Raw genomic sequence first — 15,909 nt, forward strand, 5'->3', positions numbered from 1 at the left:
TTTTCTGAATTCATGTATTCTAGCAATTATTTGGTGGAGTTTTTTGGGTTTTCTACAGGGTATCATGTCATCTGCAAATAGTGAGTTTGACTTCTTCCTTGCTAAGATGAATGTGTTTTATTTCTTTTTGTTGTCTGATTGCTGAGGCTAGGACTTCCAATACTATGTTAAGTAGTAATGGTGAGAATGAACATCCTGGTCTTGTTCCTGACCACAGAGGAAAGGCTCTCAGTTTTTCCCCATTGAGGATGATATTAGCTGTGGGTCTTTCTTATATGACCTTCATAATGTTGAGGTATGTTTGCTCTATCCCTACTTTGTTGAGGGTTTTTATTGAGAATGGATGCTGTATTTTGTCAAATGGTTTTTCTGCATCTATTGACAGGATTGTACAGTTCATATCCTTTCTTTTATTAATGTGGTGTATCATGGTGATTGAGTTGCAAATATTGAACCAGCCCTGGTAAATAATTCTTTTAATGCACTGTGAACTAATACATGAATTCAGAAAAGTACAGGATATAAAGTCAACATGCAGAAATCCTTTGCATTTCTATACACCAATAATGAAGCAGAAAAAGAAATCAAGGAATCTGTCCCATTTGCAATTACACCAAAAACAATAAAATACTTAGGAATGATTTGCTAATATCTTGTTGACAATTTTTGCATCCATGTTTATCAGGGATATTGGCCTGTAATTCTCCTTTTTAGTGAGGTCTTTTTCTGGTTTTGGAAGCAAGGTAATGCTGGCTTTGTAGAATGAGTTTGGAAGTTTTCCTTCTATTTCTATTTTTGGAACAGTTTGAGAAGAATAGATATTAAATCTTCTTTAAATGTCCCCTGGGAAGCCATCTAGAAAAGATTTCAATAGATCTATATAGATGCATAAAATTGACAAAACAGAATAAAAGTAGCTATGTTATTAAATATATTTTGATAACATGACTTATAATGACTTTGTAATATTCTAGCTTACATAATACCATTTTTGTACCACAACTTATCTAATCATTTCCAATCATTAGATATTTAATTTGTTGTCAGTTTATTTAATTATAATAAATGAAGCTATTATGAATATAGCCTATGTTTACATCACTGATTAATTCTTAAGAAAATACATGTCTATATGAAATTATTAAGTCAAACATAAGCCTTATTATATTCATAGAATATTTATGCCAATTATAGAAAAATTTGTATATATAGTTACTTGGAAAAGAAAGTATAAGTTTCACTGTACAATGTGAGAAATGGAAGTGAGTCCCTGGATTTTTGCAGTTACTTAATAATACCATTTGGATAATTTGTTTCTTACTTGCTAAAACCATTTGCCATGAAAAATTTATATTCATTATTTAATACAATCCAAAAATATGGTTAGCAGGACTTATCACTAAATTATAATTTTTTGCAGGAATTCCTGGAACTTCCATCTCTCACATTATCCATACTGCAGTATGCCAGAGTATTCATATTTATCTAGGCAAAGGTAGAGGTGTTTGATTGGATTACAGTAAGTTGAAAGAGTCCATCATTCTCCCAATGTCTTTTGTTGAGATATTTTGCTCATAAAGACTAGCTTATCCAGTATTTAATATTGTGGTGTAGAATTTACCATCTGTTGAACATCATTGTGAGGATTTACTTCTACAAGAGCAATTTTAGAAATTATGTGACATGACATATCTGCATGTTCTGCATTTCAGGATTTGCTTGGAATCAAACTGGCATTCATTATGTATATATAAATAGCAGTTCATGATGATGTCTATGCTTCATATCCACCACAACAGGGTTTGTTGTAGCTTTCCCCTTGCTTATTTGTAACGTCTTTCTCTAACACTGTGAAGTCTGGGGCACCTGACTGGCTCAGTTGGAGGAGCACATGCATGACTCTGGGTCCCAGGAGTGTGACTTCGAGCCCCACAGTGAGTGTAGAGATTACTTAAATAAATAAAACTTAAAAAAAAAATAAGAAAAGAAAAGAAAAACCTGGCTTTCATCACTTTTATTTTTGAAAGATATTTTCACCGGGTATAGAATTCTAGGCTGATAGTTTTCTTCTTTAAGTTACCGTTGACCTTATAATGCAGAGAGTAGAGGCACTGACCCCTCATGCAGCCAAAAATCCAAGTATAACTTTAGACTCCCCTAAAACTTAACTATTAATAGCCTACTATTGACCAGAAGCCTTACAGATGAAACATAGTATGTATATGTATTATATGTTGTAATCTTACAGTAAGTAAGCTAGTGAAAAGAGAATGTTATTAAGAAAATCATAAGGAGGGGCACCTGGGTGGCTCAACTAGTTAAGCATCTGACTTCAGCTCAGGCCACGATCTCATGGTTTGTGAGTTTAAGCCCCACATTGGCTCACTGCTGTCAGCACAGAGCCCACTTGGATCCTCTGTCCCCCTCTCTCTGCCTCTCCCCTGCTCATGCTCTCTCTCTCTCAAAAAAAATAAACTTTTTTTAAAAATGATAAGAGAAATTTTACATTTATAGGACTGTCCTGTTAAAAAAAAAAAAAAAAAGTGTAATTAGACCTGTGCAGTTCAATCCCATATTGTCTAAGGATCAACTATACCTTTAAAGATACTGTTCCACTGTCTTCTTGCTTTTGTTGTTTCCCATGAGAAATCTGCTATCATCTTTATCATTGTTCCTCTGAACTTACTGTGACATTTTCCTCCCCTCTGGCTACTTTTAAGATAGTCTCTTTGTCACTGGTTTTGAGCAATTTGACTTTGATGTTTCATAGTGTGATGTTTCTTGATTGGGGACTTATTGAACTTCTTTGTATCTATAAATCTGTTGTTTTTATCACATTTGGGTTTTTTTTTTTACCCATTATTTCTTTAAATACTTGATATCTCCCCTTTCTTCTTCTTTGAGGACTCAAATTACCTATATATTAGGCCACTTGAATTGTTCCACAGATCAGTGATGCTTTTTCAATTTTTTAGATTCTTTTTTCTCTGTTGGTTTCATTTTGCATATTTGTGGGGGTTTTTTAATGTTTGTTTATTTTTGAGAGAGAGACAGACCATAAGCAGGGGAGGTTGCAGAGAGAGAGAGAGATAGAATCTGAAGTAGACTCCTGGCTCTGGAGCTTCCAGCACAGAGCCCGATGCGGGGCTCAAACTCATAAACCATGAGATCATGACCTGAGCCAAAGTTGAAGGCTTACCCAACTGAGCCACCCAGGTGCCCCTCATTTTCCATATTTCTATTCCTGTGTCTTGAAATTTACTAATCTTTTTTTCTGCCATGTCTCACCATCTATTCCATTTTTCATCTCAGACCTCGTAGTTTTCATTTTTAAATTTGATTTGGATCTTTTATTTTGTTTTGTTTTTTAATATTTTCCATGTATTGACATAACTTTTTGAGCATATGGCATACAGTTATGGTAACTGATGTCGTTCCTTATCTGCTAGTTCAACATCTATGTCATTCCTTGGTCAGTTTTCATTAATTGATTATTTTCTTTGTTATGGGTTTGGTTTTCTTGCTTCTTTGTGTGTCTTATAATCTTTGTTTGGATGCCAGTCATTATGAGTTTTACCTTATTGAGTTTTACCAAAAATGCTGGGTGTTTTTGGATTCTTATAAATTTTTTTGCCTTTGTTTTGGAATGAAGTTAAGTTACTTGGAAATATCTTAATACTTTTGAGTTATACTTTTATGATTTGTTAAGCTAGTTTATGCCCTGTCTAGGGCTCTTTGTTCTCTACTCCTAAAGCAATATCCCCTGAATTTTCTACCCAATGCCTCATGAATTATGAGTTTTTCCAATCTGGCACTTGATTTTTCTAACCAAGCACTATTCCTGGTCACAGACATGCACTGATCAGTACTCTGCAAAGTGCAGAAGGGAGACCTGCTGCAAATCTCTGGAGTTCTGTCTTTGGGCACTTTTCTCCTCCTCACTAACTACTCTTATCTATAAACTAGCTGCTTTGGTCTCAACAGATTCTTAACTCTATCTTCTCAGCTTAGGAAGTTAGCTGAGCTCTACCTGGGTTTCTCCTCCTTGTGCCTCAACCTGGACATTCTTTCAAGGTAGTAAGAAGGGGCAGTTATAGGCTTCACATTGTTTATTTTCTGTCTCTTAGGCATCACTATACTTTGTGGCCTGATGTGTAGGCTTGAAAACTCATATATATGTTTTCTGGTTTTTCTTGGTTTCTTCTTTCAAGTTTCAAGGAACAGCATAAATCCAATCCCTGTTACTCATTCCATCTTTGCCAGAAGCAGAAGTCTCAGGTCCTTTACATCTTCTGTTTCCTCTATGTGGAATGCCCTACCGTAGATATCTGTGTCATCAATGCTGTCACTTCCTCTTTCTGTTTAGCAGTTTTGTATTGGATGCTGGACATTATAAATGTTCTGTTGCCATATCTCTGGATTTTTTTGTCTTCCTTCAAAGGAGTGATGCCCTGACAGCTCTTTCTGCCCATAGATCCTATCCCTGTGTTTTAATAAAACCACCTTTTTTGTACCCCCCCCCAAAAAAAATAGAAGTGATGTCTTTTATTTTGGCATTTACATTATCTGTGGATCAGCTTAATCCTTTTGAGGATTAAGAGAGCCTCTTAACATGGGGCTCAATCCCATGAATTGTGAGATCATGACCTGAGCCAAAATCAAGAGTCTGATGCCCAACCAACTGAGCCACCCAAGCACCCCCTTTTGCGGCTGTTTTAAGCTTTGACAGGATAGGTATAGTAGTTTTTACTCTAGGACTATATTAGCCTTGCTACATAAGACATGACTCTTTTGAATACAACAGGTGTTCAACGAAGTCTCTTCACTCTGAAAATTATAATGTCTCCCAGGCCTGAGTGAGTTCTGGGAATTGGTCAATTGATAGCTCGTAGTAGTTGTTCCTTGCCCAGCCTCATGGATTCAAACACTACTCGTGTGAGCCTGGTATTCAGGCAGACTCAAGATGACCCTTGGTAATTTTCTAGAGCTTTTTCTTTGCATGGTTTCTTCTGCACCATACTCTGCCCTGAAAATTATAGTTTCTTCACCCTCCTCAAATTCTAATCTCTGTCTCCTCAATTCAGACTACTATTCCTGCTTCCTGTGTCACAGCACAGAAAGTTCTCCTAGGTTAAAGCTAGAGAATTCATAGGAATCACCATTCTCTTGGGCATCACAGTCCTTCACTCCTTATTTCTGAAAACAGTTGTCTCATTTATTTCTTCTAGTTTCTCAGCAGAGGACAAATCTAGTACCACTTACTCCATTATGGCCAGAAGCAGACATAATCAGAATGATATAATCAGAGTGATATAATATACAAAGTGATTTAATACACAAGTTAGGTCATGTGACTTCTCTGATCAAAACTGTTCATTGGCTCCTCATTTCATTCAGAGAAGAAACCAAATTCTTACTGTGGCCTACAAGACCATGATCCAGCCCCCCTGTTACCTTTCTTTCCTCGTATTCTACTACTTCTCCCCGAGCTTATTCCAGTCCACACATACTGAGTTTCTTGTTATTTCTGGAATCACCAAGCTTGCTTCCACCCCAAGTCCTCTTGTCTTCCTCTGCTTGGTCAATTCTTTCCATGGACAACCATGAATAGCCATGTGGCTAATAACTCCCTGACTTTTCTCTAGCTCATCAACTTTTTAATATTAAAAATGGCTACCGCCTCCCCGCCATCTCTCCTTTATCCCCATTTTCCTTACACTGCTCTGATTTTTCTTTCTTCTCTTAGCATTTATCCTTCCCTGATATACAGTTGTTTCTTACTTATTTATCATGTTCATTGTTTAATGGCTGCCTTCCCCCTTTAGAACTCAAGCTCCACAAGGGCAGAGATCATTGTCTATTTTGTTTCCTATACATAGTATGCACTCATGACATAATTTTTTATACTTTGTTAGATGTTTCATAAATTGAGCATTAAAAATATAGATATTAGTATGCTTCTTCTCAAAAAGTTTCTTAAGAGGTAAAAAATTCCAGTTTTAAAATTAATAAATCACAGAGATGAAGAGTACAGTGTGGGGAATATAGTCAATAATACTGTAATTAACCATTGTATGGTGACCATACTTACTGTGGTAAGCACTGGGTAATGTGTAGAATTGTTGAATCACTATGTTGTACACCTGAAAGTAATATAACATTGTATGTCAATTGTGCTTCGAAAATAAATAAAAAGTAAAATAAAATATTTTTTTAATTTCCTTAAGCTTAAAGATTATAATCAGCAGAACTAAATTTTCCTGCCTTCATTGGTTATTATTGCCCATCATTAATTGAATTGTTATCTTCATGATTAAAATTTCTAAGCCTTATATTTCTTTTTTTATTAGGTTTTTTAATTTTAATTCCATATAGTTAATATACAATGTTATATTAGTTTCAGGTGTACAATAGTGATTCAACAATTCTATACATTACTCAGTGCTCATCATAAGTATACTGCTATTTGCTTTATATTTCTAACAGACTTTACTGTAGTCAGAATTTTCACATTCTGGTATCAAGATATAAAATCTTCCCAGAATCAACCGTAATTTTATTTTATAATAAAATTATGACTATAATGTGTTAATTTTTTTTTTTGCCTCCCATGGCAAAATACTTGCAATATATTATAGATGTCTCAGATACATTTTAATAGAAATAGCCTAACTTAAGCAAAACTGGGAATGTTTTGGCCCTCAGAATTCCAAAAAAGACTTAAATACTAAAACATGAGGATGCAAACTAGTGTAGACATGGTGGAAAACAGTATGGAGGTTCCTCAAAAAATGAAAAATAGAACTACCATATGATCCAGAATTCCTCTACTGAATATTTACCCAAAGAATATAAAAACACTAATTTGAAAAGATTCATGCACCCATATATTTATTGTAGCACTATTTACAGTAGCCAAATTACGGAAGCAGCCCAAGTGTCCATCAATAGATTGATAAGGAAGATACGGTATATAATGAAATATTACTCAACCATTAAAAGTAACAAAATTTTGCCATTTGCAACAACATGGATGGATCTAGAGAATATAATCCTAAGTGAAATAAGTCAGTCAGAGAAAGACAAATACCATGTGATTTCACTCTATGTGGTATTTAAGAAGCACAAAGAAAAAAAAGAGACAAATTAAAAAGAGATTCTTAAGTACAGAGAACAAATTGATGGTTATTAGAGTGAAGGTGGGTAAGGGGATGGGTGAAATAGGTGAAGGGGATTAAGAATACATGGGGCACCTGGATGGTTCAGTTGGTTGAGCATCCGACTCTTGGTTCTGGCTCAGGTCATAATCTCGCAGTCATGGGATCGAGCTCTGCATCAGGCTCCATGTTGAGCATGGAGCTTGCTTGACTCTCTCTCTCCCTCTCTCTCTCTGCCCTTCCGCCACTTGCTCTCTCACTCTCTGTCTCTCTCTCTCAAAATAAATAAACTTTAAAAAATATATTTTAGGGGCTCCTGGGTGGCTCAGTCGGTTAAGCGTCCGACTTCAGCTCAGGTCATGATCTCGTGATCCGTGAGTTCGGGCCCCGTGTCAGGCTCTGTCTGGGCTGATGGCTCAGAGCCTGGAGCCTGTTTCAGATTCTGTGTCTCCCTCTCTCTGCCCCTCCCCTGTTCATGCTCTGTCTCTCTCTGTCTCAAAAATAAATAAACGTTAAAAAAAATTAAAAATATATATATATATATATTTTTAAAAATGCACTTATCATGATGAGCAATGAGTAATATATAGAATTGTTGAATCACTATATTGTACATGTGAAAATAATGTAACACTGTATGTTAACTATTCTGGAATTAGAAAGATTTTAAGTTCAGTAAAATTTCATTTTGTTTTTCACTTTAAAGCTATCCTAATTTTCTAAAAGTACTCTCAATAAACTTGAAGACATGTTATTAAAAAGAAAAAAAAAAAAAAAAGAACTTGCATATCCCAAAGTAGCCATGCAAATAGGAATCAATTTCCAGGAGGAGAGGAGAGGGACAATACAGAGCAGACAGTTCTGTGTTGTATACTGTATGTTAAAATATACAATTCAGCTAAATTAGATTGCAGAATAGTTCCAAAACCAGCAGTGTTGTATATTAGCATATATATATTATATATATATTATATACATATATTATATATATATTATATATATATTATATACGTATATTATATATATATTATATGTATAGTATATATATTTAAAACATAGTTGAGAAACCATAGTTTTTGTAAAACCTTAAATAAATCATTTATTTATTAATGTGGTAATTTAAGTTCTTACAATGAGTTTATTGAAATGTGCTTTTTGTTTAGGGTTTGAACTACAGTTCCGACTAGGCCCCACTTTACAGGGAAAAGCAGTTACTGTATTTACAAATTACCCATTTCCTGGAGAACCATTTAATCGAGAAAAATTCCGTTCCCTGGAATGGGAAAATCCAACAGAAAGAGAAGATGATTCTGATAAATACTGTAAACTTAATCTTCAGCAAGCTGGATCATTTCAGTATTACTTCCTTCAAGGGTAAGTCAGGTGTCCTATATGTTGGGGGGAGAAAAAGTTAATTCATTCTATCTAGTTAAATTATCTAGCTTGTAAAAAAAAGTTACTATATAAACCATGGACTGCAATTTTTTACAGGATTTTTTGAGATGCAAATAGAATATGGTTCTTCAGTTCCTAGGATGCAATCGTAAGACTCATTGCAGATTCAATTTTTTTTTTTTTTTTTAAGTAACCACTTGAATAGTCTTTTCATATAACTTCATTATAAGATGCTATTTGCTTGAGTGCCCTTGTTATTACTGATAGGTATGCTTATTTTTCCTTAATGCAACATTACTAGATATTATACATGTCATTATGTAGAGATTGGAAAAAGGATAAAATAAGGCTTTTCCATTGGGTTTCATTGCAACTTTTGAAATGATTTTATGTGCTTAGAAATGTATTTAAAAAAATTTTTTAATGTTTTATTTATTTTTAAGACAGAGAGAGACAGAGTATGAGTGGGCATGGGGCAAAGAGGGAGACACAGAATCTGAAGCAGGCTCCAGGCTCTGAGCTGTCAGCACAGAGACCAACGTGGGGCTCAAACTCACGAACTGTGAGATCATGACCTGAGCCGAAGTTGGCCGCTTAACCAACTGAGCCACCCAGGTGCCTCTAGAAACACATATTAAAATGGGACAATTCAGGGGCGCCTGGGTGGCGCAGTCGGTTAAGCGTCCGACTTCAGCCAGGTCACGATCTCGCGGTCCGTGAGTTCGAGCCCCGCGTCAGGCTCTGGGCTGATGGCTCAGAGCCTGGAGCCTGTTTCCGATTCTGTGTCTCCCTCTCTCTCTGCCCCTCCCCCGTTCATGCTCTGTCTCTCTCTGTCCCAAAAATAAATAAACGTTGAAAAAAATAAATAAATAAATAAATAAAAAATAAAATGGGACAATTCACCTTCCCATTAGAGAGTCAGACTATATTAGATGAGGATTTTTTTTTCCTATCATTAATTGAGAAGTTCTTGTTTTGTTTTTTCCTTAGAAATGAAAAAAGTGGTGGGGGTTACATAGTTGTGGATCCTATTTTACATGTTGGTGCTGACAATCACGTGTTACCCTTGGACTGTGTTACTCTTCAGACATTTTTAGCTAAGTGTATGGGACCCTTTGATGAATGGGAAAGCAGACTTAGGGTTGCAAAAGAATCAGGTAATGTCAGCTATCTTTCCTTTCTTTCTTAAAATAAATGTAATTATCCTCTGTGATATAGATTTCAAGAGCTTTGATTCTCCTTTTAATTTTGTTTCTTAGTATATTTAGTAATAGAAATAGATAGAATCATATAAAGTTGTTAAGACTTAACCATTTTTAACCTGCAAAAATAGCAAATTATATGGTTCAACTTAGAAAATTAAGGAACTCTAATAATAAAATGAGATCATTATTGTATCTAAGACTTTACTTTGACATAGAAAAAATAGTAGTAAACTATTAAAATGTTTTGGAACATGTATTATCATTGTATATAATTTTAATTCAACATTGATTAACTGTCTTCCATGTGGAAGGTGTGTGCTGCCATACATACTGAAGGGTAATATTTTTTACTTTCAAACTGAATATAATATGAAGAAAGAGATGAGAAACTTATTGACATAACTGAAACAGAACACAAGACAGTGGAACATTAAAAGTAGGAGCAAGACATGCTGATATACTCGTATTTCTCTACATGTAAATATATCCATCCAACAAATATAAATTGAACCCTTAATAGTAACTAGGCACTGTGTACGATTTTTTCAAGTGCATTATTTCACTATCTCTGTCTTATATATGAGGACCCTGATATCCTGAAAGATTTAAGTAGACTTGCTTGAAGTCACTTATGGTATAGCTAAGATTTGAACCCTAGTCTTTGATTCCTTTTCTAGTTACATGGTTGCCTTGCTATTTGAAACTACTTAAGGGAAGTCTAAACTTATATTTCGCTTAGTTTTAGTTTGTTTGTTTGTTTTCTTACAGTGGTCTTTGTTTATTTTCTTGCATTGCAGGTTACAACATGATTCATTTTACCCCTTTACAGACTCTTGGACTATCTAGGTCATGCTACTCCCTAGCTAACCAGTTAGAATTCAGTCCTGACTTTTCAAGACCTAATAAAAAGTATACCTGGAATGATGTTGGACAGCTAGTGGAAAAATTGAAAAAGGAATGGAATATTCTTTGTATTACTGACGTTGTCTACAACCATACTGGTATGAGCTTAATTACCTCCATTAATTTTGATGAGAATATTATATTCTGATTATTTTACTTCTTGCTGTTTTATGTAACATAAAATTTGAAAACAATGATATATAGGTGTCCTTCAATTTAAAAATCACTTTATATAGTACCACTTTTTTTCTTTCAGAGAAAATGTTAGTTGAAGGTATATCAATACATAGTTATTTTGCGTGTGATGATTATAAAAACAGGAGAGTGATCATAGAAGGGACATTTGATCACATATTTCAACTTTCATTATTAATTCCACAATAAATATATGTGATATATATGTGTATATATATATTTTTTTTTCTCATATTTTATCAGACAGGATTCTGTCTCTTGTCACACCTTGCAATGTAGTCTTTCAGCCATGTGTACAGCTGAACCTTGGGAATTCTGTTACTAAAGGAACAAAGGGAGAAAAAAATTGGAGTATAGTAACAGTCTCTATTAGAGACTATTTCTGAGGCATTTGAGAGATTCTTTGCAACATAAAAGAAGTAAACTTTGCTTCAGCCTTAAATTGGAAAGTGTTGTAAATTATAATGTGCTTTTTGTGAAATAGGTTTTCATTAAAAAATTAACTGTCCAGGGGAGTCGACTTCCAGAGATTGGCAGTGTGAGGGCTTTAGAGTTCTGTACCCAGCAAAACAACTGGTAAAAATTATTTTTTGAAAGAACTGTTTAGGGGCGCCTGGGTGGCGCAGTCGGTTAAGCGTCCGACTTCAGCCAGGTCACGATCTCGCGGTCTGTGAGTTCGAGCCCCGCGTCAGGCTCTGGGCTGATGGCTCAGAGCCTGGAGCCTGTTTCCCATTCTGTGTCTCCCTCTCTCTCTGCCCCTCCCCCGTTCATGCTCTGTCTCTCTCTGTCCCAAAAATAAATGTTGAAAAAAAAAATTAAAAAAAAAAAAAAAAGAACTGTTTAAAGTCTTTGAAAATTGTTCTAAGGGAATTCAGCATGTGGAAAAGCATTTATGCAAGAAAATCTCCTAAATCTCAATAAAAGCAGTGATAATATGTGACATTTGAACCAGGACCTGCTTCTCCCTGCCCCAGTTCAGAATGATGATAGATCTACTCCTGGCATGTGCAGGTGGGAACACAAGGTTCCTTTTCTCTCCAGCTCCCAGTTAAATGTGCAGCTTCCAACATTTCTTATGTCCCTCCCAACTGTAGCACTCTGTTGTAGAAATCCCATTGTGAGCAAGAGCACCTGAGATGTCTGGGGCTCCCTTCCTTCATCCAACCCCTACTCATGGAGGGAAAGCTCTACCCCGTGCATGGCAGAGCAAGAATACTGGGCCCTAGTTGCCCTTGTCCCAGTTTGCTTGTGCAGTGGAGCTTCCATACCTAGAGAGGTAAGCCAAAAAAACCAGCTGTGGAGCAGTGACACAGGTATTCTGCCCAGGGGAAGAGATGTGCAGTAAACAGAGTAAGAACGAAATTGACTTTATTGGTACATAGCATGGGACACTGTTGAAAACAATGGAGACTTTGGTGGTAAACAAGAGAAGGCTGGTATCAACTTGAGAGCAACATACTAAACCATAGGCCAGCTAAGTGGTCTAACCGAAAGAACCAGAGAAAGAGGCAGCTAAGAACAGCCCTCCAAGAGTCCTACAAGTCTCAAAGACTGGCCTCAGAGACTACCCCTGCTGAGGGGCCCAAATTTAATTGGATCATATTGTGGAGCGATTTATGCTTCAGCATATTATCAAAAATAATAGCACAAAAGAGTAACAGCTAAGTGTGATTCCAGTGGATGCAAGCAGCTTAACAGAGTTCAGGGAAGGAGACAGTTGAGAGAGCCCTGCTAAAAACCACCAACATCCCAGACTGAATGCAGATGGCCAAGGCTGCGCCCTCTAAGCGGCAACATCCATGGCTGCTCACCGTGCGGGAAATAGACTTCACTGAAATAGTACGGCCAAGTTACAAACAAGCAACCAACAAGACCTGGAAGGAATGGGCTCAATATCCAGAGTTTCTGCAATACATTATCTAAATTGCCCAATTTGCAACAAAAAATTGAGACATGCAAAGAAACAGCAAATGTGACCCATACGCAAGAAAAAAGCAAGCGACAGAAATCGCCTTTGCAAAGTCCTAGATGTCATGCTTAGTCAGCATAGAGTTCAAAGCAATTATTATAAATGTATTTAAAGAATTAAAGGAAACCAGCTTATAGCTGTAAAGGAGAGTATATGATAGTATCAAATGGAAAATATAAGTAAATGGAAAACTTTTTTAAATAACAAATGGGAATTCTGGAGTTGAAAAGTAAATTAAAAATTCACTAGAGGTGTTCAGCAGTATATTTGAGGTGACAGAGTAAAGGATCAGTGAACAGAGTTTATACATTTTGAAGAACTGAAGAAAAATAAAACTGAACAGAGTTTCAGTAAAATGTGGGCCATGTTGAAGCACACCACATCATAGAAATGAAATGCCGGAAGGAAAAGAAAGAAAGGAATAGAAAAAACACCTCAAGTAATGGCTGAAAACTTCCCCACCTTTAAAATTTGATTAAAAACAAGCAAACAAACATGAATCTACACATCCCAAAGCTCAGTGAACTTTAAGTAACATAGACACAAAAGTAGCCACATTCAATCACATCTTAGTAAAAAAACATTTTAAAGCCAAAGATCTAGGGAATTTTGAAAGTAATGCATACCTTGTTTTATTGTGCTTTACTTTGCTGCAAGTCTATTGATGCCATTTTTCCAACAGCATTTGCTCACTTCTCATGTCTCTGTGTCACATTTTGGTAATTTTCACAATATTTCAAACTTTTCCTTATTATATTTGTTATGATGATCTGTGATTCGTGATTATGACTTACTGAAAGCTCAGATAATAGTTAGCACTTTTTAGTATCAAGGTATTTTTTATTTAAGGAATGTACATTGTTTTTTAAAGATATACTGCTATTGCACACTTAATAGACTACAGTATGGTATAAACATAACATTTGGGGGCACCTGGGTGGCTCAGTCAATTGATCATCTGACTCTTAATTTTGGCTCAGGTCATGATCCCAGGGTCATGGGATCAAGCCCCATGTCAGGCTCAAGGCTGAGCGTGGATCTCCCTCTACCCTTCTCCCCTGCTTTCTCTCTCTCTCTTTCTCTCTCTCTCTCTCTCTTCCTCTCCCCCTCCCTCCCTCCCTCTTTAAAAAAAATAAATAACTTTTATGTGCATTAGGAAACAACAAAAAAGTTGTTTGACTTGCTTTATTGTGATTTTCACTATATTGCAATGCTCTGGATCCAAATCCACAGTATCTCTGAGGTGTGCCTGTATCTTGAAAGACAGAGGTTGTCAAAGTTATTTGAAAAAACAAGACCCAACCATATGCTGCCTACAGGCAACACACTTTCTTTTTTATCTTTTGAATTATTTATTTATTATTGTTATATCTCCATTGTTAGCAGATCCGATGATAAAATTGACACATGGTTTATGTGTCAATAAATATTTCATTCTTTATACAAAATGCAAACATTACATTCTTTCACACTTTAGATTCAAAGATACAAATAGGTTGACAGTAAAAAGATAAATAAAGACTTATCAAGGGCTGGGAGCTTGGAGGTTCTCTTTCTGCTTGTTCCAGAGACAGCACAGCCTTGGACATACATATGGTCTTCCAGATTGCCAGAGGTGAATGTGATTTTATTTTTAAGCCTGGCTTCCCAGTATTTACCCTGGGTCACAGTAGTTTAGTGTTCACTCCATTTTTGGTTAGAGGTTGTGTTTAAGTCCCTTTTGCCAGTGAGTTGTCCTGTGTTGATGGGTCTGTATGGGATTATGGAATGTTTTCAGGTCTTTCCCATGTCCTGTTAGAATTGCTTCTGAGTGGGTGCAGCCTAGTGCACACACCCAGCCTTCTCAACAGTGTTTCCTGTGATCCCAGGAGGGCTGTCCTCTGCTTTCTCTTTCCTTGGTTCTCTCTATTAAATTTCTGTTTTGTTTGCTATGATGTTTTGGTTTTTTTTGGTTTTTTTTTTTTTTTTTTTTTTTTTTTTTATCATGGAGCTACCAGTATTCTCTTAACTACTCTCTACCAAGGTCTTCATTATTTTCAACAACACCTTAGGCATGAAGTTCTTCACTCACTGTTCCAAATAAAGTCAGTCCTTTCAGGCAGAGCCTTTCATCCTCATGAACTGTCTTTCTCCCCAAGCAAAACACTTGTGCTACTGCTCCAGAGCTGGGGATGAGACCACTTTTCCCCAAGTGCCATCTCATTCTGGGGACACTTGAGGCAGGAGATAGCAGTCCCTGGTCTTCTCAGTTGCCCTCCCCATATGGAATCTTCACCCTCCAAGTGAGCTCCAGCTCCCAGGAGGCAGTTGGAGTCCCAATATTCTTGGTCTCCTGCAGCTGGGTATAACATCCACCCTACAGGTGGGGACTAGGTGGAGGAAGGGAGCCAAGATTTTCTCTGCCTGCCTACTTGGAATGGAGCTTCTACAAAATAGGGTTGGAGGGAGTGAGAAACACAGGCAGCCTGCCTCCCCCAGCGTGAAACTGTAACCCCAGACTGGGAGTTGTGGAAAGGGGAGTCTCCATGTTGGCCATGCCTTCCCGGAGTAGAGCACCTGGCATACAGTTTCCATAACACGTGGCTGGTTGGGAGAGTTAAGGGAGAAGGTTGTAGTTCACATGCCACAGACTGTTGCTATTCTTGCCAAGATTTGGTAGATTTTCTTAAATAAATGTTTCTCCATATGCTGAAAGCCCTTAGGACAATTTCCAGAGACTGTAAATGATTATATTTTATAATTTTTGCTATTTAAATTGTGGTTTTGCTCCAGAGAATGTCTGCTAAGTTCCTCACTGCACCAGTCTAGAAATCCATGTTTCATTTCTGATTTTGATATATATTAAGATGTAGTTTGGTTTGACCTCTCTTTCAGGTGGAATTAATGTTTAGAATTCCTTCATTTAACAGTTGATTTTGTTTCAAAAAATTGAGATAAGTAACAAAGTTTCAGGATTTTGCCATTTAAAAAATTAGGGTAGCCTTAGTATTCTTAATAAATGAAAATCCTAACTAGATATAATCATCATTACATTTTTCTCCTGCATCTTGAATTCTAATAATATGATGATGAATCTAGGGAAATG

General features: G+C 36.3%; 1 protein-coding gene across 2 annotated transcripts in view; it reads left to right on the plus strand.

Annotated features, from left to right (window-relative positions):
• The window catches only part of AGL (amylo-alpha-1, 6-glucosidase, 4-alpha-glucanotransferase), an 84,784-nt gene that overhangs the window by 8,140 nt on the left and 60,735 nt on the right, over positions 1-15,909 (plus strand). For both annotated transcript variants that reach the window (XM_045478394.1, XM_045478395.1), the window contains exons 3-5: positions 8,321-8,531; positions 9,543-9,709; positions 10,555-10,758. In XM_045478394.1, coding sequence (XP_045334350.1) covers positions 8,321-8,531; positions 9,543-9,709; positions 10,555-10,758 — 582 coding nt within the window. The remainder of the gene's footprint in view (positions 1-8,320; positions 8,532-9,542; positions 9,710-10,554; positions 10,759-15,909) is intronic.

The sequence above is a fragment of the Leopardus geoffroyi genome, chromosome C1 (assembly GCF_018350155.1).
Source record: "Leopardus geoffroyi isolate Oge1 chromosome C1, O.geoffroyi_Oge1_pat1.0, whole genome shotgun sequence".
Classification (NCBI taxonomy): Eukaryota; Metazoa; Chordata; class Mammalia; order Carnivora; family Felidae; genus Leopardus; species Leopardus geoffroyi.